The 27,012-nt window shown below is 43.7% G+C and overlaps 2 protein-coding genes across 2 annotated transcripts; one reads left to right on the top strand and one right to left on the bottom strand.

Annotated features, from left to right (window-relative positions):
- Positions 1-16,333: 16,333 nt before the first annotated feature.
- Positions 16,334-17,078, bottom strand: LOC119359479. Its single transcript, XM_037625652.1, has one exon. The coding sequence runs from the start codon at positions 16,970-16,972 to the stop codon at positions 16,754-16,756; it is 219 nt and encodes a 72-aa protein (XP_037481549.1). The 5' UTR covers positions 16,973-17,078; the 3' UTR covers positions 16,334-16,753.
- A 6,350-nt stretch (positions 17,079-23,428) lies between these two features.
- Positions 23,429-24,304, top strand: LOC119359478. The gene is made up of 2 exons (XM_037625650.1): positions 23,429-23,629; positions 23,706-24,304. Exon 2 carries the CDS (start codon positions 23,711-23,713, stop codon positions 24,254-24,256), a length of 546 nt encoding a protein of 181 aa, XP_037481547.1. The 5' UTR covers positions 23,429-23,629; positions 23,706-23,710; the 3' UTR covers positions 24,257-24,304.
- Positions 24,305-27,012: the final 2,708 nt, after the last annotated feature.

Raw genomic sequence — 27,012 nt, 5'->3', positions numbered from 1 at the left:
CACAAGTTGATCCTCGTGATCGTTCCTTAGCCGTGTGCGGTGCCCCCTGCCACCATATTCCACCTCGGTCATATCGTTGTAGTGCTTAGGCGAAGCCCTGCGTCGGTAGAACATCATCATCGTCACCACACCGTCGTGCTGACGAAACTCTTCCCCGAAGCTTTGCTGGATCGGAGCCCGGGGAGCGTCATCGAGTTGTACGTGTGCTAAGAACTCGGAGGTGCCGGAGTAACGGTGCTTGGATCGGTCGGATCGGGAAGAAGACGTACGACTACTTCCTCTACATTGTGTCAACGCTTCCGTTGTGATCTACAGGGGTACGTAGATCATACTCTCCCCTCTCGTTGCTATACATCACCATGATCTTGCGTGTGCGTAGGAATTTTTTTTGAAATTACTACGAAACCCAACAGAACTGGCCATGAAGGGTCTCATAGTCCGGATGTGGCCTGGCGAGCCCCTGCCTGGCAGCTACTTCGGCTTGGTAAAGTGGCTTGTGAATGCCTGCCCACGGTTTGAAGTCATAAAGCGGTCCGTCTACATTGAAGGTGCGCGCAGGGCCTTTGCCCGTGCGAAAGTGCACTGGGCGAAGATGGATGCCGAAAAGCTGGTGAAGAAGGGGCCATCAGAGGGCAAGGAGCATCGCCACCCCGAAAAGTGTTATGGCAGTGTCCTGAAGGGTGCCCGCCTTGTGGCGGAGGAATGTGCTAAGGATGTAATATTTGAATGAATGTACTCATGTGATCCTGTAATATGAAAACGAGTTCATGTGCGCTATATAACGGTTGTCAATTTAAAATATTACCTTCTGCGCGGCTGTTTATAAAATCCGAGAGTTGGCCAGTCGTCGGCTTCTGCCCCCATGTAACTAGTACTGAGGTGTTCGGGATAAATCTTAAACACTCTTTATACAAAAAATTGGTCCTTTAAGGAGGTGTTTAGCGCAGCGAACAAGGCAATCGGACTATACAGCTTTATCACTCTCACTTAGCCATAGAAGTCTACAATTTTAAATTTTGGCGAAGCCCCTAGTATTCGGAAGGCTGAACTTGGGGCGCTATATATGCCTAAATCGGACAAGGCCGAATCCTCGCCCTAAGCGAAAAAAATCTTTAAGGATTTGAGACCTCTCGAACAGCGACCAGCTCTCGCCGCATCATGACAGTCAGTTTTCGGCTTTCTCTACTGAGGTGCTTGTTCGGAAGAACCGGGACACAATCGCAGTAGTTCTCCCAGTGCTACCTTAGTCGATATAGCAGAACGTAAGGTACCAAAACATGGGAGCCGGGCAAACCCAACTATTGACCCAAGACATGATTCGGAGCTGATGCATATAATGCTATAAGTTCGGGGTGCCGCACTGTCAAAAGTGTTCGGAATTTTCTTGCCGTGTTATGGGGTACACTGAAGCCCCTGGCGCACTGGACGTACCAGAATGTATGGGTGCAATTTGTCGTAAATAAGCAGACGGGGAAAAAGATGAAGAAATGCAATAATAAACTAACGTTGTACATTGTTATTTAAATGATACGTCAAAGCGTATGTATACAAGTAGTGCAATAAGCAAAAATAGGATTATTTGACATGTCCTATCCAAGGGCAAGCTGCGTGTGGGTATGTAAAATAGGTATAGCGATTGTTATCAGAGACCACCTGGGGATTCCCTTGTACATCAAAGCTTCTTGCTTCCTTGGTGTTTCCTTCCCGTGATGGTTCCGATAATCAGGCTATCGGAGAGGGCCTTCAGAGAATAGGGTCCTGAAAGGAAGAAAATGGTAAAGATATATGGATCCTGAGGCGATTGTGCTGCATTGTGGGCCATGCCATAGCCGTGCCTCCGCCTATGCCCATGGTATCTTGAGTGCGTAATTATGTACGCGCGGCGCAAATTTCGCCGCTTGACTGGGACTAGGACGGAGGCCGAATTGCTAGGCGAGCTCTGGACGTGACGGGCGATCCTGTTGCAGGGTACTCCGGACTCGCTTGAAGGTGTCCGGGGGCTTTATCGCCGAATTGGCGGGTTGCCTCAGAAGGCTGCTTTGTACTTCCGCTGCGAGGGCCGCAGTGTGCTCCTCCGTACGGAGAGAGCGTTCTGTGTTTCCATTAACTTTTATAACCCCGCGAGGTCCTGACATTTTGAGCTTGAGGTATGCATAATGCGGTACCGCATTGAATCTGACAAATGCGGTTCGTCCGAGCAGTGCGTGATAGCCACTGCGGAAGGGGACGATATCGAAGATCAACTCCTCGCTTCGGAAGTTGTCCGGAGATCCGAAGACCACTTCCAGTGTGATTGAGCCCGTGCAACAGGCCTCTACACCTGGTATGACACCTTTAAAGGTGGTTTTTGTGGGTTTGATCCTCGAGGGGTCGATACCCATTTTGCGCACTGTATCCTAATAGAGCAGGTTCAGGCTGCTGCCACCGTCCATAAGGACTCGAGTGAGGTGAAATCCGTCAATGATGGGGTCAAGGACCAATACGGCAGAACCGCCATGACGGATACTGGTAGGGTGGTCTCTACGATCGAAAGTGATTGGACAAGAAGACCATGCGTTGAACTTTGGGGCGACTGGCTCCATCACATAGACGTCCCTTAGTGCACGCTTCCGTTCCCGCTTGGGAATATGGGTTGCGTATATCATGTTCACCATTTTCACTTGGGGAGGAAATTTCTTTTGTCCTCCTGAGTTCGGCGGCTGGGGCTCCTCCTCGTCGTCGCTATGCAACCCCTTTTCCTTGTTTTCGACATTCAACTTGCCGGCCTATTTGAACACCCAACATTCTCTGTTGGTGTGGTTGGCTGGTTTTTCGGGGGTGCCGTGAATTTGACACGAGCGATCGAGTATACGATCCAAACTGGACGGGCCCGGATTGCTTCTTTTGAACGACCTTTTCCGCTGACCGGACTTAGAGACACTGAATCCGGCATTGACTGTCGTGTCTTCGGCGTTGTCGCCGTTCTTGCGGCGCTTGTGTCTGTTGCGACGTGGCTTGCCGTTGCTATCTCTTGCATCTGAATTGCCAGGATTTCTTGTTGTGTTGTTGCTGCGAGTGATGTCTACTTCACAACCTTCTTCTTATAGACGTTGTTGGGCCTCCAAGTGCAGAGGTTTGTAGGAAAGTAGCAAATCTCCCTCAAGTGGATGACCTAATGTTTATCAATCCGTAGGAGGCGTAGGATGAAGATGGTCTCTCTCAAGCAACCCTGCAACCAAATAACAAAGAGTCTCTTGTGTCCCCAACACACCCAATACAATGGTAAATTGTATAGGTGCACTAGTTCGGCTAAGAGATGGTGATACAAGTGCAATATGGATAGTAGATAATAGTTTTGTAATCTGAAAATATAAAAATAGCAAGGTAACTAATGATAAAAGTGAGCGTAAACGGTATTGCAATGTGTGGAAATAAGGCCTAGGGTTCATACTTTCGCTAGTGTAAGTTCCCTCAACAATAATATCATAATTGGATCACATAACTATCCCTCAACATGCAACAAAGAGTCACTCCAAAGTCACTAATAGCGGAGAACGAACGGAGAGATTATGGTAGGGTACGAAACCACCTCAAAGTTATTCTTTCCAATCAATCCGTTGGGCTATTCCTATAAGTGTCACAAACAGCCCTAGAGTTCGTACTAGAATAACACCTTAAGACACAAATCAACCAAAACCCTAATGTCACCTAGATACTCCAATGTCACCTCAAGTATCCGTGGGTATGATTATACGATATGCATCACACAATCTCAGATTCATCTATTCAACCAACACAAAGGACCTCAAAGAGTGCCCCAAAGTTTCTACCGGAGAATCACGATGAAAACGTGTGCCAACCCCTATGCATAGGTTCATGGGCAGAACCCGCAAGTTGATCACCAAAACATACATCAAGTGAATCACGTGGTATCCCATTGTCACCACAGATATGCACGATAAGACATACATCAAGTGTTCTCAAATCTTTAAAGACTCAATCCGATAAGATAACTTCAAAGGGGAAACTCAATCCATTACAAGAGAGTAGAGGGGGGGAAGAAACATCATAGGATCCAAATATAATAGCAAAGCTCGCGATACATCAAGATCGTGCCAAATCAAGAACACGAGAGAGAGATCAAACACATAGCTACTGGTACATACCCTCAGCCCCGAGGGAGAAGTACTCCCTCCTCGTCATGGAGAGCGCCGGGATGATAAAGATGGCCACCGGAGAAGGATTCCCCCTCTGACAGGGTGTCAGAATGGGTCTAGATTGGTTTTCGGTGGCTACGGAGGCTTCTGGCAGCGGAACTCCCGATCTAATCTCTGTTCTGGAAGTTTTAGGGTACGTGAGTATATATGGGTGCAGGAAGTACGTCGGTGGAGCTTCAGGGGCCCCACGAGGCAGGGGGCGCACCCTAGGGGGGGGGACGCCCCCCACCCTCGTGAGCACCTCCCTTGGCTCCTGACGTGGGGTCCAAGTCCATCCGGTAGCTTTCCTTCCAAAAATAACTTCTTCAGTTGATTTCGTTCCGTTTCGACTCTGTTTGATATTCCTTTTCTTCGAAACACTAAAATAGGCAAAAAAAACAGCAATTCTGGGCTGGGCCTCCGGTTAATAGGTTAGTCCCAAAAAGAATATAAAAGTGGATAATAAAGCCCAATATTGCCAAAAATAGTAGATAACATAGCATGGAGCAATCAAAAATTATAGATACGTTGGAGACGTATCAAGCATCCCCAAGCTTAATTCCTGCTCGTCCTCGAGTAGGTAAATGATAAAAACAGATTTTTTGATGCGGAGTGCTACTTGGCATAATTTTAATGTAATTCTTCTTAATTGTGGTATGAATATTCAGATCCGAATGATTCAAGACAAAAGTTCATATTGACATAAAAATGATAATACTTCAAGCACACTAACTAAGCAATTATGTCTTCTCAAAACAACATGGCCAAAGAAAGTTCATCCCTACAAAATCATATAGTTTAGTCATGTTTCATTTTCGTCACACAAGAATGCTATCATCATGCACAACCCCGATGACAAGCCAAGCAATTGTTTCATACTTTAGTAATCTCAAACCTATAAACTTTCACGCAATATATGAGCGTGAGCCATGGACATAGCACTATAGGTGGAATAGAATATAATGAGGGGGTTATGTGGAGAAGACAAAAAAGGAGGAAGTCTGACATCAACGAGGCTAATCAATGGGCTATGGAGATGCCCACCGATTGATGTTAATGCAAGGAGTAGGGATTGCCATGCAACGGATGCACTAGAGCTATAAATGTATGAAAGCTCAACAAAAGAAACTTGTGGGTGTGCATCCAACTTGCTTGTTCACGAAGACCTAGGGCACTTGAGGAGGCCCATTGTTGGAATATACAAGCCAAGTTCTATAATGAAAAATTCCCACTAGTATATGAAAGTGATAACAAGAGAGACTCTCTACTATGAAGATCATGGTGCTACTTTGAAGCACAAGTGTGGTAAAAGGATAGTAACATTGTCCCTTCTCTCTTTTCCTCTCATTTTTTGGGCCTTCTCTTTTTTATGGCCTTCTCTTTTTTATGGCCTTTCTCTTTTTTGGGCCTTCTCTCTTTTTTATGGACTTTTTTTAATATTCCTCACTTGGGACAATGCTCTAGAAAATGATGATCATCACACTTCTATTTATTTACAACTCAATGATTACAACTCGATACTAGAACAAAGATGACTCTATATGAATGTCTCCGGCGGTGTACCGGGATATGTAATGAACCAAGAGTGACATGTATTAAAGAATTATGAATGGTGGCTTTGCCACAAATACTATGTCAACTACATGATCATGCTAAGCAATATGACAATGATGAATGTGTCATGATGAACGGAATGATGGAAAGTTGCATGGCAATATATCTCGGAATGGCTATGGAAATGCCATAATAAGTAGGTATGGTGGCTGTTTTAAGGAAGATATAAGGAGGTTTATGTGTGAAAGAGTGTATCATATCACGGGGTTTGGATGCACCAGCGAAGTTTGCGCCAACTCTCAATGTGAGAAAGGGCAATGCACGGTACCGAAGAGGCTAGCAAGGATGGAAGGGTGAGAGTGCGTATAATCCATGGACACAACACTAGTCATAAAGAACTCACATACTTATTGCAAAAATCTACAAGTCATCAAAAACCTTGGTACTATGCGCATGCTCCTAGGGGGATAGATTGGTAGGAAAATACCATCGCTCGTCCCCGACCGCCACTCATAAGGAAGACAATCAAATAACACCTCATGTTTCAAATTTGTTACACAATGTTTACCATACGTGCATGCTACGGGACTTGCAAACTTCAACATAAGCATTCCTCAAATTCACAACTACTCAACTAGCACGACTTTGATATTATTACCTCCATATCTCAAAACAATCATCAAGCATCAAACTTCTCTTAGTATTCAACACACTCATAAGAAAGTTTTTACTATTCTGGAATACCTAGCATATTAGGATTTTAAGCAAATTACCATGCTATTTAAGACTCTCAAAATAATCTAAGTGAAGCATGAGAGTTCATCTATTTCTACAAAATAAAACCACCACCGTGCTCTAAAAGGATATAAGTGAAGCACTAGAGCAAATGACAAACTACTCCGAAAGATATAAGTGAAGATCAATGAGTAGTCGAATAATTATGCATCTATGTGAAGATTCTCTAACACTTAATAATTTCAGATCTTGGTATTTTATTCAAACAGCAAGCAAAACTAAATAAAATAAAATGACGCTCCAAGCAAAACATATATCATGTGGTGAATAAAAATATAGCTCCAAGTAAAGTTACCGATGAACGAAGACGAAAGAGGGGATGCCTTCCGGGGCATCCCCAAGCTTAGGATCTTGGATATCCTTGAATATTACCTTGGGGTGCCTTGGGCATCCCCAAGCTTAGGCTCTTGCCACTCCTTATTCCATAGTCCATCGAATCCTTACCCAAAACTTGAAAACTTCACAACACAAAACTTAACAGAAAACTCGTAAGCTCCGTTAGTATAAGAAAATAAATCACCACTTCAAGGTACTGTAATTAACTCATTATTTATTTATATTGGTGTTAAAACTAATGTATTACAACTTCTCTATGGTTTATAAATTATTTTACTAGCCATAGATTCATCAAAATAAGTAAACAACACATGAAAAACAGAATCTGTCAAAAACAGAACAGTCTGTAGTAATCTGGATCAAACGTATACTTCTGGAACTCATAAAATTCTCAAATAAATTTCTGGACCTGAGGAATTTATCTATTAATCATCTGCAAAACGAATTAACTAAATATCACTCTCCAATAAAACATGGCAGCAATTCTCGTGAGCGTTAAAGTTTCTGTTTTTTACAGCATGATCGCAAAGACTTCCCCCAAGTCTGCCCAAAGGTTCTACTTGGCACAAACACTAATTAAAAGCATAAAACCACATCTAAACAGAGTCTAGATAAATTATTTATTACTAAACAGGAACAAAAAGCAAGTAACAAGAATAAAATTGGGTTGCCTCCCAACAAGCGCTATCGTTTAACGCCCCTAGCTAGGCATGATGATTTCAATGATGCTCACATAAAGGATAAGAATTGAAATATAAAGAGAGCATCATGAAGAATATGACTAGCACATTTAAGTCTAACCCACTTCCTATGCATTGGGACTTTGTGAGCAAACAACTTATGGGAACAAGAATCAACTTGCATAGGAAGATAGAACAAGCATAACTTCAAAATTTTAAGCACATAGAGAGGAAACTTGATATTATTGCAATTCCTACAAGCATATATTCCTCCCTCATAATAATTTTCAGTAGCATCATGAATGCATTCAACAATATAACTATCACACAAAGCGTTCTTTTCATGATCTACAAGCATAGAATTTTTATTACTCTCCACATAAGCAAAATTCTTCTCATGAATAATAGTGGAAGCAAACTCAACAAAATAACTATCATGTGATTGAAAATTAAGATCAAGATGAAAAGGTTCATTGTTATTATTATTCTTTAAAGCATACGTTTCATCACAATAATCATCATAGATAGGAGACATGCTTTCATCATAATAAATCTGCTCATCAAAACTTGGGGGACAAAAAATATCATCTTCATCAAACATAGCTTCCCCAAACTTGTGGCTTTGCATATCATTAGCATCATGGATATTCAAGGAATTCATACTAACAACATTGCAATCATGCTCATCATTCAAATATTTAGTGCCAAACATTTTATAGATTTCTTCTTCTAGCACTTGAGCACAATTATCCTTTCCATCATACTCACAAAAGATATTAAAAAGGTGAAGCGTATGAGACAAACTCAATTACATTTTTATAGTTTTCTTTTATAAACTAAACTAGTGATAAAACAAGAAACTAAAAGACTTGATTGCAAGATCTAAAGATATACCTTCAAGCACTAACCTCCCCGGCAACGGCGCCAGAAAAGAGCTTGATGTCTACTACACAACCTTCTTCTTGTAGACGTTGTTGGGCTCCAAGTGCAGAGGTTTGTAGGACAGTAGAAAATTTCCCTCAAGTAGATGACCTAATATTTATCAATCCGTAGGAGGCGTAGGATGAAGATGGTCTCTCTCAAGAAACCCTGCAACCAAATAACAAAGAGTCTCTTGTGTCCCCAACACACCCAATACAATGGTAAACTGTATAGGTGCACTAGTTCGGCGAAGAGATGGTGATACACGTGCAATATGGATAGTAGATAATAGTTTTTGTAATCTGAAAATACAAAAACAACAAGGTAACTAATGATAAAAGTGAGCGTAAACGGTATTGCAATGTGTGGAAATAAGGCCTAGGGTTCATACTTTCGCTAGTGTAAGTTCCCTCAACAATAATATCATAATTGGATCACATAACTATCCCTCAACATGCAACAAAGAGTCACTCCAAAGTCACTAATAACGGAGAACGAACGAAGAGATTATGGTAGGGTACGAAACCACCTCAAAGTTATTCTTTCCAATCAATCCGTTGGGCTATTCCTATAAGTGTCACAAACAGCCCTAGAGTTCGTACTAGAATAACACCTTAAGACACAAATCAACCAAAACCCTAATGTCACCTAGATACTCCAATGTCACCTCAAGTATCTGTGGGTATGATTATACGATATGCATCACACAATCTCAGATTCATCTATTCAACCAACACAAAGGACCTCAAAGAGTGCCCCAAAGTTTCTACCGGAGAATCACGACGAAAACGTGTGCCAACCCCTATGCATAGGTTCATGGGCGAAAACCGCAAGTTGATCACCAAAACATACATTAAGTGAATCACATGGTATCCCATTGTCACCACAGATACGCACGGCAAGACATACATCAAGTGTTCTCAAATCTTTAAAGACTCAATCTGATAAGATAACTTCAAAGAGGAAACTCAATCCATTACAAGAGAGTAGAGGGGGGAAGAAACAACATAGGATCCAAATATAATAGAAAAGCTCGCGATACATCAAGATCGTGCCAAATCAAGAACACGAGAGAGAGATAAAACACATAGCTACTGGTACATACCCTCAGCCCCGAGGGAGAAGTACTCCCTCCTCGTCATGGAGAGCGCCGGGATGATGAAGATGGCCACCGGAGAAGGATTCCCCCTCCGGCAGGGTGCCTAGGGTATGTGAGTATATATGGGTGCAGGAAGTACGTCGGTGGAGCTTCGGGGGCCCCACAAGGCAGGGGCGCGCCCTAGGGGGGCCCATCCTTGTGAGCACCTACCTTGGCTCCTGATGTGGGGTCCAAGTCCATCCGGTAGCTTTCCTTCCAAAAATAACTTCTCCAGTTGATTTCGTTCCATTTCGACTCCGTTTGATATTCCTTTTCTTCGAAACACTGAAATAGGAAAAAAAACAGCAATTCTGGGCTGGGCCTCTGGTTAATAGGTTAGTCCCAAATAGAATATAAAAGTGGATAATAAAGCCCAAAATTGCCCAAAACAGTAGATAACATAGCATGGAGCAATCAAAAATTATAGATACGTTGGAGACGTATCAGTGAGCTAGCCATCTGTCCTCGCCCGCACAAAAGCGGGTCATGAGTGTCGCGAGGGCTGCCATGGACTTCGGCTTCTCTTGGCCGAGGTGTCGGGCGAGCCACTCGTCGCGGATGTTATGCTTAAATGCCGCTAAGGCCTCGGCATCCGGACAGTCGACAATTTGGTTCTTTTTAGTTAGGAACCGAGTCCGGAATTTCCTGGCTGACTCCTCGGGCTGTTGGGTTATATGACTCAAGTGATCAGCATCCGGTGGTCGCACATAAGTGCCCTCAAGGAATGCGTCTTCTAAGTTCTCCCAACTGCCGATGGAGTTTGCCAGCATGCTATTCAGCCAATGCCGAGCCGGCCCTTTGAGTTTTAGTGGGAGGTACTTGATGGCATGTAAATCTGTCACCGTGGGCCATGTGGATGTGGAGGAGGAAATCTTCAATCCATACCGCGGGGTCTATTGTACCATCATATGCTTCAATGTTCACGGGTTTAAACCTTTCTAGGAATTCGTGATCCATTACTTCGTCGGTGAAGCATAGGGGGTGTGCGGCACCTCTGTGTCGGGCTATATCATGACGCAGTTCATACGAGTTTTGTCTGCTGTATTCGGCCCGGCCGGATTTGCTTTTAGTATATCGGGCGTGACGGTCGTCGTCACGCGTTGGGGCACGCCCCTGTGATCCGTAGATCGATCTTGTATGTCCTGCTTTGTTTTCCAATACGTCTCGCAGGTCCTGCGTGTAGCCCTGGGCCTTGGTGTTTTTGTTTGACTGGCGACTGGGTGCGGGCTGGACTTCGGGCTGATACGCCGCTTTGTCTCGGCCACGAGGTGGCCGGTCAGCCGTATCATACGCTGGTAGTGTAGGCTTTAATGCTTCCTCCTCGAGTTGGGGTAGCAACCTGCGCTTTGGGTAACTTTTGGTTGGGCGCTCGAGTTCGTATTCCTTGGCTGCCAGGACCTCGGTCCATCTATCCGCTAGCAGATCTTGATCAGCTTGAAGCTGCTGCTGCTTTTTCTTCAAACTTTTTGCTGTGGCTATAAGCCGGCGCTTGAAGCGCTCCTTCTCGACGGGATCCTCAGGCACGATGAATTATTCATCGCCGAGGCTCACCTCGTCTTCGGTGAGGGGCATGTAATTGTCATCCTCTGATTCTCCGCCCGTCGCCTGTTCCTTAGGGTTGGCTTGCCCATCCTCCCGCTCGAAGCCTGGCTGGAGGGGATTGTCTTCGTCTTCGGCACTATCCGCAGTGTTATTGTCTCTTGTGCCGGTATCGCTGCTTTTGCTATGGCGGGGCTTAGAGCGGCGTCGATGACGCCGGTGCTTAGATTGCTTCTCGAGGGGATCATCCTCCGTTGCCTTATTGCCATCGCTTTCTTTGGGGGTGTCCACCATATATATATATATATATATATATATATATATATATATATATATATATATATATATATATATATATATATATATATATCATATGATGAGGTGGCTGTCCAGCGCCCTATGGGCGGTGGTTCTTGTTCTTCTCCTGCATCGTTGTCCATACTGTCGATGTCTTCGGAGCTGAAATCAAGCATGTCGGTTAAGTCGTTGACAATGGCTATTAAGTGGGTGGTGGGTGGGGAATGAATTTCTTCGTCGTCGGCTTCCCACTCAAGCCGGACATAGTTCGGCCAAGGGTCTCCTAACAAGGAGAGAGACCTCAATGAATTTAGCACGTCGCCCAAGGGCGAGTGCTGAAAGATATCCGCGGAGGTAAACTCCATGATCGGTGCCCAATCAGATTCGATAGGCACGGACGCAAGCGGTTCGGAGCCTGTGGCCGGGGATGAATCTAAGGGTCCGATGACACAGGTCTCATAGGAGTTGAAGTCAGTATTCGGCTCTATCGCCGCTGAGTGTGCGGCCTCCGTGGCGGGGTCCATCCACCCGTCCTCGGACGACACGATCTGCTCCAGATTGAGGGCCGGAGTAGCCGGAGGTGTGATCTGCCGAACACCGTCCGACGACAGAGCTAAGTCATGCTCGTCGTGACTGTGCGGCATACCTGACATGGGCTCGAATCCATCGAAGATCAAGTCTCCGCGGACGTCGGCAGTATAGTTCAAGCTTCAAAACCTGACCTGATGGCCAGGGGCGTAGCTCTTGATCTGCTCCAGATGGCCAAGCGAGTTGGCCCGCAGTACGAAGCCGCCGAATACGAAGATCTATTCGGGGAGAAAAACCTCACCCTGGATTGCGTCGTTGCCGATGATCGAAGGAGCCATCAAGCCTTTATCGTGACGGCACAGTGGAACTCAATGAAAGCACCAATGTCGGTGTCAAAACCGGCGGATCTCGGCTAGGGGGTCCCGAACTGTGCGTTTAAGGCTGATGGTAACAGGAGGCGGGGGACACAATGTTTACCCAGGTTCGGGCCCTCTCGATGGAGGTAATACCCTACTTCCTGCTTGATTGATCTTGATGATATGAGTATTATAAGAGTTGATCTACCATGAGATCGTAGAGGCTAAACCCTAGAAGCTAGCCCATGATTATGATTGTTCTTCTCCTACGGACTAAACCCTCCGGTTTATATAGACACCGAAGGAGGCTAGGGTTACACAGAGTCGGTTACAGAGAAGGAGATCTACATATCTAAATCGCCAAGCTTGCCTTCCACGCAAAGGAGAGTCCCACCCAAACACGGGACGAAGCCTTCAATCTTGTATCTTCATAGTCCAACAGTCCGGCCAAAATATATAGTCCGGTTGTCCAAGGACCCCCTAATACAAGACTCCCTCATTTGGCCATGCACAAGATATCATATCCAGTGTATGTGAGGCCATCAGTTCTTTTGCATTGCATGCACATGTAGTGCCTTGCACACATTTGCGACATATGGATGGCACGGCTGTACGAGCTATAAGCCACGCGCTCAGCCTCTTCTACCTTGGTCGTGGCGCATGGTTTGGGATGTGGTCCTGACTCTGAGCACTGTGGTCTGGTCGAACGGGGTGTTTTGGTAGGTATGTCTAGAATTTGATTGGTAAGGCTTGACGAATGGCATGCTTTGTCATCTCTCTCGGCTATTGACCCCTCCGGCCTGGTCGTCTGGCATGTGCTCTTTCCTGGCGCTTACATTGTCTAGTCGGTTCACCTGGTTTCCTTCCTCTCATGTGGTTCCGGGTGAGGATGTCCAGTTATGATGGTTCGGGTCATTTGTCGTGGGTGGCGTAGTTCGGTTTTCTATTAATCCGGCTAGAATATGAAAAAAAAACTCAGGCTCAATCCACCCGCTCATGCAAACAATTTATGTATTGCCAAAGAAAGATATGTGAATCGATCATCATTGTATGTCATTAGAAAATGCAAGGCAAATACAAACCAATAGAAACAAGATCAATTGCACACAATCTACGAAGAACGTCCTTCAAGTAGTTCACCTAAATTCTGGTTGCATCTGTTTTTTTGCCCCTGTCCGGATCGTTCATAAGATATGTTGTTCATAGGTTTTCCAGTCAGGGGTCCTAAAACACACTGCCCATCCAGACCGCAACGCTCAAAGGTCAGCAAAATTGACAAATTTGATCTATGGATGAAACCAAATCATAGAATGAATTGCTCGTGAAACTATTTCACGCGGCTGACCTTTTTGTGTGACGCCTGACACGAAGGCGTCACACTACACTGTGCAATGCCTCGCAGATAGGCGCTACACGCCTAGCCAGCGTCGCACCCATGTGATCCGAAAATTATTAAGTCAGTGTGCAGCGCCTAAGAGCTAGGCGCCACACTATACAGTGTAGCGCCTAGCTTCTAGGCGTTGCACTAGTGGTTGCTTCATTTTATAGTGCAACCACTAGTGCAGCGCCTGAGAGCTAGGCGCCACACTATACAGTGCAGCGCCTAGCTCGTAGGCTCTGCACAATGACTTAGCAATTTTTAGGCAGTTTGGGGTGCAACGTTGGCCAGGCGTGTAGCGCCTGTCTGTGAGGCATTGCACAATGTAGTGTGACGCCTTCGTGTCGGGCGTCACACAAAAAGGTCAGCCGCGTGAAATAGTTTCACGAGCAGTTCATTCTGTGATTTGATTTCGTTCACAGGTTAATTTTGTCAAATTTGCCTCAAAGGTCAGGCTCACCTCCCAAAGCACGCCCTTAGGACACCCATCTGTGTGAGGTTCTTTATGTAGATAAACTTTGGATTTTCCATTCAGAGCAGGCTGACGATTGGCTTCCCAACAAGCCCTCTGGCAACCGTATCAAGCTGACATAGCCATGCGGAAGAGTCTCATCACATGCCAGGTCGCCATATACGAGACAAGAGGCAAGAGGTAGCCGAGACGTGTCTATCAAAGTCGTTTGGGTGTGTTCGGCTTGCAGTCTTCAGAAACCAAGAAAGTTTGTTACCATTTTGCCATACAACTGTATTCAAATAGTCCTATTTATGCGGGGTAAAAAGGTAGCTAAAATAGTTCACGTAATTTTCCGTTGTAATTGGTTCGGGTCAAAGCCATGTTGCTTGCTTTGTTCGGTTTGGTGTTACCTTGGTCGGCATGTAGTCATGTGACGCTCCTTGACCAATTGCCCCAACGAACGATGACTTCATGAAAGATTTTATGAAATGCAGCTTGCGTGTGAGGAACCAGACGCCCCCCTATGGTATGCCATAGTGTAATATTAATTTGGCATACCATTACATAGCGTTGCAATGTAGTTGTAGCAGATCAGGCCTCATAGTTGATTTGCTTCGTGGCCGCAATTTGTCTTTGTGGATGACGTAGCGGGCCAAAGCATAGGAAGAGAGTTAGGCACGTGTAAATGATATCTGAAAGGCAACCTTATGGAACGACCATGCTTCCACCCGGGCAAGAGCTGAGCAAAAGGAGGTAAACCAGAAGCAGAGAAATGGCCGGCCCACCATTGCCATTAGACGCTAATTTGACCCATGAATCACATGACAACCTTATATCGAACAACCAAGGAAGCATGGAAGGATCGCGAACCAAGGTAAGCAAACCAACCGGCCAGCCCAACAGCATCCAAAACCAGGGTGAATTCGGGTGGATCGCTCCTCTCTGACTGACAGGCCACAACCAGTCACGTGGCTATGAAACCGCGTGGTTATGCCAACATGGATCGGGCCCATCCCGGCCTACATCTAATGGAAGGAGTTACCCAAGGACGTGCCGGAGGCTTGGCACATCATTTACCAACCTAACGCTTATGCCGAGCACGACAGAGAGCTGTATAAACGCAATATTACAAGCGTATTCCAATGTTGTAGACAATTTAAGGAAAACACCTCATATAATTCATTTACTTTCCGGGTTGCAGTTGGTATATGCGTCAAGAGCACAACAGGTCATCTAGTAGCATAAATACAGGAGAAAAGCCAATAGAATGGGGAAGTAATCTCTATTATATTTGTGTAAAAAAACACGTAATTGATCAAGATTAATGGAGAACTTTTCACTTGCTCTCCAAGTTTGCATCTACAAACTAAATATATGACATAATTTAGTTTGTAATATCTCTATGACTGTATATTTGAGTTGTGTGAGTGTTTTAGAAGAATAACGCCAATGTGTTTCATTTTGAATGGTCAGGGTTACATGGTCCTCCAACCACAACCAGTTTGCCCGATTGCATAGCAGGTGGGATGATGCATGTTGAATATTTTAGTTATCGTCAGAAAACAAAGGGCCATCATACCCTTTTTTTTGCGGGTACACCATACCCTTTTTGAAGCAAATATAACTCCTACTAGCGTTGATTTATCTCATTTTATTTATGCCTTATTTATTGAATGTCAATAAGGGAGAAGATAAAGTAACAAAGAAAAGTAGGAAAAAAATGATCATTTGCACACTATTATATAGAGGTTGATTACCAAGATCGTCCGATCTTTCTTAAAGAAAACATAAAATATTACATGTATTTTGAGGTTAAACTTTACATGCATAGTCCTAAACTTATTTCAGTATGTTTCTATTTATTTTTCCTTGAAAAAAGATAATAAATCTCGGCCTTTGCATCGAGTGATGCACACAATCATATATTACTGGTTAGAGTGTGGCTAGGTCTCGGTCAAGTGACATAACATTTAAGAAAGAAGAAAGAAAAACATGCATGGATCTCAATGTAAGATCTTACGAATATAGCATCGAATGAGATATAATCAAATTTCAGTTGACCGAGATTTAAAAAGACTGTATTGGTTATTAACCGATGCCAACCAAAGCCTGGCACCTATGAAACAACTTACATAAATATAAAGTCCGAGGTCATCAAAATGGATCGTCCATGATGTACCACAAACCCTATGACAAAAGACAAAATGAAACGAAACTATGCTGATGTTGATGAATCCAACAAAAGGTCATGAGAAGCTGCATGTTAATTAAGACTTTGATCGCTTGGTACAGGCTGAACAATAAGCTGCAGTTCACCGAACTACTTTAGTGTCCACGTTCTGTGTAACTTAATATAAGACGGTACAGAGATAGTCATAAACTACTCACTTTGATTCATAACAAGTGTCGCATGTTTGAATTAAGATTGAATTAACCTTAATTCAAAACTGCGCCACTATTTTGGATCGGAGGGAGTATGTGGCCACCTTGACCAATAAATTAACCACACGTATATGAAACAGGGCGCATGCTGATCGGCTTGGCAACGTTGGCGAGAGGTGCTTCATTATGTGAGGCACACAGGCATGTAATGCATATGCAGCTAGCTAGGCGCGCCGGTGTAGATGTGGACTTCGAACCCGAGGATGATGACGGCGAAGATGGTGAAGAAGACAAGGGTGTGGACGAAGATGGACTTGCCGGTGGTGCGGAGGCCGCCGAAGTCGATCCTCCCATACGTCCCCGGCAGCTCGAACAGCAGCCCCGGCGTGAGCACCACGAACAACACCACCCCTACCACCACAGGGGCCCAGTCCATCATCTACAGTGTACACTCCTGCTGCGGCAGTGCAGTCCTGCTGGCCACTGTGTCTTACCGGCTGCCTCGGCTGCTGATGGTGGAAGATGCGTTTGTGTTGATGAGAAGGATGAGCGAGAAGGAACGTGGAAAGGAAAAGGGAGGGAGGAATTAATGGCCAACGAGACATGCACAGCTGCTTTGATGCTGAAAGAAGAAAAAAAAGGATTCGGATGCCGTCGGATGAGGGTATATCATTGTGGTGTGCTTTTTTGATTTGGACGTAAAATCAAAAGCCAATCAACTGCGAAGCCAAAGATTAGAAATCATGTGTCGGGAAAGCCGCCGAGTGGGGTGGTGGAAGTTATCAAAGTGTTAAACGTTTTTTTGGGTGAAAGTGTTAAATGTTGATGACTACTTCCTCTGTAAAAAAATATAAGAGTGTTTAGGTCACTACTTTAATGATATGAATGCTTTTATATTTGTTTATGGAGGAAGTACTTTGATGTAGACACATTAACCGGCACAACTGGCGCTGTGGTGTCGGATGCACGTGGTCTGGAGAATGGCCGAAGGTTATGGCCCTGATGAATGGCCGAAGCTTATGCAGTCGTCCACGGCCTAATCCTTGCTAATTAACCAACTGAGGGGCAATGGAGTATGCTTAATTTGGATTGTGATGAGATAATTGAGATGATAAGTACAAGCCAGAAATTCACATTGGCACATCTGTCTAGGGCCGTTGATTTGCGTCGTGATCCGGAAACTTGTTCGTGTACGTTTTTGGACCACGACTGTTTTTCTACATTTATGTTCGTGTACGTAGGCTGGATCGTCCCATTTTGTTCAATTCGTTCTTTTATTTTTAAAGCGGTTGTTCTTTTCAATCATGCTCCAGCCAGCCATTGTTACTGTTCACCTTCTTCATCTATGTTCTTTTTTCAATTCTTTGCTCGTCTTTTTTTAGGAAAACAACATGACTGCTATGTATTTTTTATTGATTTTTGGAATAAAGGATACAAAAGAAGGTCCTCAAACAAACAAACAAACAAACAAGGAAAATGAATATATACTGACAGAAAATAAACAAAACCTACTTAATAAAAGAAAATAATGCAACAAACACAACAGCAGAATCAAAAGGGGAACTATCTAAAGGAGTTCACCCATTCTGGATTGCGGAGGGGAGACCAAACTCAAACCGGACTTTCTTGCCGATCTTGCCAGAATTTGTGGAGGGGAGACTCTACCCATTCTGGTAGGTGGGGATTTCAACATCATTAGAAGAAGAGAGGAGAAAAACAATGATAATTTTGATGCCAGATGGTCCTTTATGTTTAACGCGATCATTGAAAGTTTGGACCTACGTGAGATTGCGCTCACTGGTAGGCAATTTACTTGGGCAAATAGTCTTCCTACCCCGACTTATGAAAAGCTGGATCGGGTTCTCACGAGTGCTGAGTGGGAACAAAAATTTCCTCTAGTGTCAATGCAGGCAATGCCTAGAGGAGTTTCTGATCATACGTCACTTCTTGTTGATTCAGGTGAGGCGACTCACTTGGGCAATAAGAGTGTTTTCTCTTTCGAAAATGCGTGGTTCGAGAGAGAGGACTTCCTTGAATTGGTAGCAAGGGAGTGGGCGGCTGAGCAAAGAGGTGCCTCTGCGGAGGAAAGATGGCAATACAAGATTAGACATCTTAAACAGTTCCTTAGAGGCTGGGCTAAGAATAATAGTGGAGCTTATAGACTTGAGAAGGCGAGACTTCTCAAGTTGATTGATGATCTAGACATTAAGGCAGAGAGTGTGCCTCTAGCCATAGATGACCGGTATCTAAGAGGGAGGCTGAGGTCAGTCTGGCAAAGCTTCTTAGAGAGGAAGAAATGAAGTGGACGCGTAGAGCAAAAGTACGCCAAGTGGTTCAAGGGGACAACAACACTCAATTTTTCCACATGATTGCTAATGAAAAAACATAGGAAAAAGAAAATCATCCAACTTGAACAGGATGAGGAAACGATTGTAGGCCATGAGAACCTTAAGCTTTACATCTCTAATTTCTATAAACAATTATTTGGGGATCCATTTGAGAATTTTGTCAACCTGGATGAGGACAGAGTTGATGACATACCTCAACTTCGAGATGATGAGAATGAGATTCTCACAGCCCCTTTTTCGGAGAAGGAGGTGTATGAAGCGATTGCTCAAATGAAAAACAACAAAGCTCCTTTTCCGGATGGTTTTCTAGCGGAATTTTATAAGAAGTGTTGGGGTATTATTAAAGGTGACTTGATGCCTATGTTCAATGATCTCTTTAATAGACACCTGCAACTTTTCAAATTAAACTTTGGGAATATCACTTTGCTTCCAAAGAAGGAGGGAGCGGTCCGCATTGAGTAGTTTAGGCCGATCTGTTTGCTCAATGTGAGCTTTAAAATTTTCACGAAGGTTGGCACAAACCGTCTCACACAGATTGCGCACAGTGTGGTGCAGTCAACACAGACCGCTTTCATGCCAGGACGACATATCCTAAAGGGGGTGGTTGTCTTGCATGAGACCCTTCATGAAATCCACTCAAAGAAACTTGATGGAGTGATCTTCAAAGTGGATTTTGAAAATGCCTACGATAAAGTCAAGTGGCCTTTTTTGCAACAAGCTTTGCGCACGAAAGGATTTGACGAAGCCTAGAGAAAACAGGTCGAATCCTTTGTGCAGGGAGGTAGTGTTGGTATTAAAATTAATGACGATATTGGTCATTACTTTGAAATGCTTAAAGGGTTAAGACAGGGCGATCCCATGTCACCGATACTTTTTAATATTGTGGTTGATATGTTGACTGTGCTTGTTAACAGAGCGAAATAAGATGGTCAGGTAGGTGGTCTTATCCCACATCTAGTGGATGATGGGGTATCTATCCTACAATACACAGACGGCATAATTATTTTCATGGAGCATGACCTCGCAAAAGCAAGGAACATGGAGTTAGTTCTTTGCTTATTCGAACAACTGTCCGGAGTCAAGATCAATTTTAGTAAGAGCGAATTATTCTGCTTTGGACGTGCCAAGGAGGAGCAAGAAAGATATAAACAGTTGTTCGGGTGTGAATTAGGTGCGCTTCCCTTTACATATCTAGGGATACCAATTCATCATCGCAAACTTACTAATAAAGAATGGAAATGCATCGAGGATCGATTTGAGAAGAAATTAAGTTGCTAGAAAGGCAAACTTTTATCGTACGGAGGAAGGTTAATTCTTATTAATTCGGTGCTAATGAGCATGCCAATGTTCCTCCTCTCTTTCTTTGAAGTACTAGTAGGAGTACGGAAAAGATTAGACTTCTATCGATCCAGATTCTTTTGGCAAATTGATGAGAATAAGGCCAAGTATAGGCTCGCCAAGTGGGAGATGATTTGTAGACCAAAGGACCAGGGCGGATTGGGTGTTGAGAATTTAGAAGTGAAAAATAGGTGCTTATTGAGAAAATGGTTATACCACCTTTCAGTGGAGACTGAGGGTGTATGGTTGCAGTTACTTCGAAACAAATACTTATACGCTAAGTCTTTGGCTCAGGTAACGGCACAGTCGTCGGACTCACCTTTTTGAAAAGGACTTGTGAGGACGAAGGTTGCTTTCTTTAACAGAGTGACATTTAAAGTGTGGAATGGGCAACAAACTCGATTCTAGGAGGATACCTGGTTAGGGGGGCACTCCATTAGTGTTACAGTATCCAGTTTTATATCACATTGCACAATGAAAAGAAGTTTCTGTTGCGTCTGTGTTGCAGTCCATTCCCCGTAATATTCAATTTCGACGGGAACTTGTGGGTCCACGCTGGGATACATGGTTGCATCTTGTGCGTAGGTTAATGGAGATTAATCTTTTGAATGCCAATGACACAATAAGTTGGAAGTTAACGAGGTCAGGTGTTTTCATGGTTAAATCAATGTATACATATCTAATCAATACTGGAGACATCCCAAGGTCGGGCCATATCTAGAAAATTAAGGTGTCATTGAAAATAAAAGTGTTTATGTGGTTTGTTCACAAAGGTGTAATGTTAACCAAAGATAATCTAACCAAATGCAATTGGGAAGGGAGTCAACAATGTTGCTTTTGTGACCAGAATGAAACAATTGAACATCTACTTATTAAATGTCCGATTGCTAGATTACTTTGGAGAACTATTCATGTTGCTTTTAACATCACTCCGCCAACTTCAATATCACAGTTTTTTCATGACTAGCTGGATGGGGTGGTACCTCAGACAGCTACACAAATCAGAGTCGGAGCATGTGCGTTGCTTTGGGCGACATGGAATTGTCGGAATGATGTTGTCTTTAACAGACAAAACATTACTAATTTTTTGCAGGTCATCTTCAGAGCGTCTACATGGATCCGTACATGGTCCTTGCTGAGCCATACGGACCACAGGGCGCACATGGCTATTGGGTGCAACCGATGGGGAACGGTTGCACGGGATACATACAACCGATATGGATGGCGGTCCAGTAATAGGCTAGGTGTATAAACATCTTGATCTATTATAGCCGGTTGTGCCTTTTTTTATTTTTGGCCGCATATGGCATTTGTTTCTTCATGATCTTTTAAGACCACTTGAGAAGACTTTTGGACCTCTTTTCTTAATAAAATGGTTGTGTGCATCGAATGATGCAGAGGCTGGGGGTTAACCTCCTTTCTAAAAAAAGGAGTTCACCCATGATTCAAAGTTGAGGTAAGACTGCCTCTAGGCTCGTAGCAAAATCCACTTGAGCTCCTCCTTAAATATCCGCCTATAACTGCAAATATTGGGGACCAAATCCTTGAAGACAAAGTCATTTCTGGTGTTCTAGATTACCTAAGAAGCTAAGATAACTAGTTCAAGAGCAAAAGGAACACCGAGAAGTCCTTTGAGCTACTCAATTTCATGTAGAATTCCTTGAAAAGATAACACCGATGACATTACGATTTCATTCTTCTAACCTTATAGATCTTGTTCTGTCAAATTACATTTTACGAAACTTACTTCCTGTTTCTTTTCTAACTTACAATCGTAGTTTAAGTTCTGTCCGTCAAAACTTGCATTACACACACATATATACATACCAAGTTTCGTTGTGTGAAACCTACCACTAGAATAACTCTCCGTGAGTTTCATTGTTTCACACCCTTTTTTTTCATGCGTCCATCCCACACGTCGTTGCTTCGATTACAGGACATTTATTTCTGTCGTGCCTAGCCCATTTTTTCGAAAAAGGGAGCTTTATTACTTAAAAGATTTAGGCTGCGTTTGGCAGCAAGGTTTTTTTAAAGTTTTCTGAGAATATTGCGGTTTTCGGAAAAAAACCATGGTTTTGAAAACTTTGATGTGTTTGGCTTCAGAAAAACTGAAGTCCTATAAACCACAGTATCTCAGAAACCACGGTATTTTTGCTGTATCGGAAAAAGAGGTCCCAAGCTCTTTTTTCTAAACCGAAGGAGCGCCCTTGACGTCGCCGTCTATATCCAGATGAGATCGCCTCCTACTTTTCCTTTGACTGTTATTATCTCGCAAACCAATTCTATCTCCTGCTTATTAGCCGATTCTATTTGATTCACGTACGTTCTCTTAGGTGCTTCTTCTTCCAGTCGGCGTCACCTGTGAGTCCCCCATCTCTTCTCTCGGCCATGAGTCAATCAAGCTCACCACCAGGGAAAAAAGGTATGCGCTCGTCTATGGCCTATCCTTAGATATTTGTCCAGTCTGATGAATGCAACGCAAGGGGCGGCATATTGAATATACTCCATTCCGATCTTCCAAGCAGTGGATGTCAACGTTGGATGGGACTAGGGTAGTGCTTAGTTTTCAGTGATCTTCCAAGCTTCTAGGTCGTTTCCAGTGATTAATTTCCGGCTAGTAGCGCACGTCTTGATTAGTTCATGGAGTAGATCGATTTGTCTGTCTGGAGACACTCGTACGCACAAGGCTATGCTAGATAGCCGATGCAGTAGCAACGACGCACTACACGCACATAGAATTTTGGCCGGACTGGAGGTACATGCACGTATAGAAAAAAATATGATAGCAACACTCCCAAGATTGTATTGCTTTAATCTAGTTGATTAATGAACAATGATGTACGTCTGGTTAAATTAATAGTGCCATTGAAGGCCGGCTGATCGATCTATTTCTTGCACTTGTCTAGTTAGCTCAGCATCTAATTGTAGTCCTGTTGAGTAGGTACATCATCTTTTACTTGGCGACGCATCGTATTTACTTGCTATAATTTTAGGCCAATCTTCAACTAATAATTACAAAACAATTGCAGAGCCAAAAAAGGACAGAGCGGCATGGACTAATGGTCGCTTAAGTTTTCTAGTGTCAATGATGAAAGAGTACTCAGATGTGGGGAAGTACCGTGGCTAAAATGGGTGGACAAAGGAAGGATGGCAGGCTATGAAAGACCGATTAAATGCGAGACCTCCTGGAGCTAATTTTACTGTTTAACAGCTGAAAGATAGGGAGCAAAGGCTGAAGAAGAAACTGAATGTCGTCAAGTCTATTGTAGACAAGAGTGCATTTGGTTGGGATCCTAAGAACAAAGTTCCAACGGCTCTAGATGAAAAATGGGAGGAGCTATCAAGTGAACAACGCAAGTGGAGGCACAAACCATTCCCGTACTATGATGTTCTATATGAAATTCATGAAGGTTTGTTTCTGACAATGATTAAAATTAAGAAGTTACTCCTATCATGTCACTTATTAGTCACCTAATTTGTATGCAGGTAAAATGACAAAAGGCAAGCATTGCAAAAGGACAACTAATGGTACTGAAGAGAGGTACAAGAATATGTCCCATTTTCCTGAAAATGGAAGCTATACTGATGATGTTATGAGGGCTGCTAGTATGGATTCTCCTGAGGCAACACTATCTGCTCCAGGGTCAGCAATCCCAGAATATGACTGGGGCGGAAATATATATGGTGATGATGTTGATTTATCATATGGTGGATATTCAGAACCTTTAGGGGGTAATGAAAATCATGTTTCAGCAGTAGAAGATTTAACAAGTGTGGGTTCACCTCGAAGGAAGAGGCTTCGGAATTCAAAAGGATCTGATGATGGAAGTGACAAAACTAAGGGTAAAAGAGGCAAGGACATTGTGTTGGCCAACTTGGTTTCTGTGAGGGAAGAAGAAATGCAGACTTATAAGGAAATGAAGACAAAACAAATTGACAGCTACAAGGAAATCAAGATGGCCCAAATGGAAAGGAATGACCCCAAAAATGATCCTTGTGGCATGCCAAACTGTATTCAGAAACTTAGAACATTGTGAAGGAAATATGCCCTAGAGGCAATAATAAAGTTATTATTTATTTCCTTATATCATGATAAATGTTTATTATTCATGCTAGAATTGTATTAACCGGAAACATAATACTTGTGTGAATACATAGACAAACAAAGTGTCACTAGTATGCCTCTACTTGACTAGCTCGTTAATTGAAGATGGTTATGTTTCCTAACCATAAACAAAAGAGTTGTTATTTGATTAACGAGATCACATCATTAGGAGAATGAAGTAACATACCGATGACAAAGGAAACAACGTATGTTGTTATGCGGTCTGACCGATAAAGATCTTCGTAGAATATGTAGGAGCCAATATGGGCATCCAGGTCCCGCTATTGGTTATTGACCGGAGACGTGTCTCGGCCATGTCTACATTGTTCTCGAACCCGTAGGGTCCGCACGCTTAAGGTTTCGATGACAGTTATATTATGAGTTTATGAGTTTTGATGTACCGAAGGAGTTCGGAGTCCCGGATGAGATCGGGGACATGACGAGGAGTCTCGAAATGATCGAGACGTAAAGATTGATATATTGAACGACTATATTCGGACATCGGAAAGGTTCCGAGTGATTCGGGTATTTTTCGGAGTACCGGGTAGTTACGGGAGAAGAAATGGGCCTTGATGGGCTTTAGTGGGAAGAGGAGAAAGGGCCGAGGGGCTGCTGCGCCCCCCCTCCCCTCTAGTCCGAATTGGACTAGGGAAAAGGGGGCCGGCCACCTCTCCTTCTCCTCCACTTCCTTCTCCCTTCCTCCCCTCTTGGTGGACTCCTACTAGGACTTGGAGTCCTAGTAGGACTCCACATCCTGGCCGCACCTAGCCTTGGCCGGCCTCCTCCTCCTCCATCCTTTATATACTGAGGCAAGGGGCACCCCATGAACACAAGTTGATCCACGTGATCTATTCCTTAGCCGTGTGCGGCGCCCCCAGCCACCATAGTCCTCGATAATATTGTAGCGGTGCTTAGGCAAAGCCCTGCAGCAGTAGTACATCAAGATCGTCACCACGCCTTCGTGCTGACGGAACTCTTCCCCGACACTTTGCTGGATCGGAGTCCGGGGATCGTCATCGAGCTGTACGTGTGCTAGAACTCGGAGGTGCCGTAGTTTCGGTGCTTGATCGGTCGGATCGTGGAGACGTACGACTACATCAACCAAACGCTTCCGTTGTCGATCTACAAAGGGTACGTAGATCACACTCTCCTCTCGTTGCTATGCATCACCATGATCTTGCATGTGCGTAGGAATTTTTTTGAAATTACTACGAAACCCAACAGTGGCATCCGAGCCTAGGTTTTTATGGTTTAATGTTATATGCACGAGTAGAACACAAGTGAGTTGTGGACGATATAAGTCATACTGCTTACCAGCATGTCATACTTTGGTTCGGCGGTATTGTTGGATGAAGCAGCCCGGACCGACATTACGCGTACGCTTACGCGAGACCGGTTCTCCCGGCGTGCTTTGCACAAAGGTGGCTAGCGGGTGACAGTTTCTCCAACTTTAGTTGAACCGAGTGTGGCTACGCCCGGTCCTTGCGAAGATTAAAACATCACCAACTTGACAAACTATCGTTGTGGTTTTGATGCGTAGGTAAGATTGGTTCTTGCTTAAGCCCGTAGCAGCCACGTAAAACTTGCAACAACAAAGTAGAGAACGTCTAACTTGTTTTTGCAGGGCATGTTGTGATGTGATATGGTCAAGACGTGATGAGATATAAGTTGTTGTATGAGATGATCATGTTTTCTTGAAGTTATCGGCAACTGGCAAAATCCTTATGGTTGTCTCTCTATTGCATAAGATGCAAGCGCCCAATAACTGCTTTACTTTATCGCTATGCGATAGCAATAGTTGCAAGAGCAATAGTTGGCGAGACGACCGTGTGACGACACATTGATATAGATCAAGATGATGGAGATCATGGTGTCATGCCGGTGACGATAGAGATCATGACAGTACTTTGGAGATGGAGATCAAAGGCGCAAGATGATGATGGCCATATCATGTCACATATTTTGATTGCATACGATGTTTTACATCTTATTTTGCTTAGTTTGACGGTAGCATTTTAAGATAATCTCTCACTAATTATCAAGAAGTGTTCTCCCTAAGTATGCACCGTTGCGAAAGTTCTTCGTGCTGAGACACCACGTGATGATCGGGTGTGATAGGCTCTACGTTCAAATACAACGGGTGCAAAACAGTTGCACTAGCGGAATACTCAGGTTATACTTGACGAGCCAAGCATATACAGATATGGCCTCGGAACACGGAGACCGAAAGGTCGAGCGTGAATCATATAGTAGATATGATCAACATAGTGATGTTCATCAATGAAACTGCTCCATCTCACGTGATGATCGGACATGGTTTAGTTGATTTGGATCACGTGATCACTTAGAGGATTAGAGGGATGTCTATCTAAGTGGGAGTTCTTAAGTAATATGATTAATTGAACTTTAATTTATCATGAACTTAGTCCTGGTAGTATTAGCATATCTATGTTGTAGATCAATAGCTCACGTTGTTGCTTTCATATGTTTATTTTGATATGTTCCTAGAGAAAAATTGTGTTGAAAGATGTTAGTAGCAATGATGCGGATTGGATCCGTGATCTGAGGTTTATCCTCATTGCTGCACAGAAGAATTATGTCCTTGATGCACCGCTAGGTGACAGACCTATTGCAGGAGCAGATGCAGACGTTATGAACGTTTGGCTAGCTCAATATGATGACTACTTG

This window comes from Triticum dicoccoides, chromosome 2A (assembly GCF_002162155.2).
Source record: "Triticum dicoccoides isolate Atlit2015 ecotype Zavitan chromosome 2A, WEW_v2.0, whole genome shotgun sequence".
Taxonomy (NCBI): Eukaryota; Viridiplantae; Streptophyta; class Magnoliopsida; order Poales; family Poaceae; genus Triticum; species Triticum dicoccoides.
Note: the sequence above shows the minus strand (reverse complement) of the source record. Positions and strands in the feature narration are given on the sequence as shown.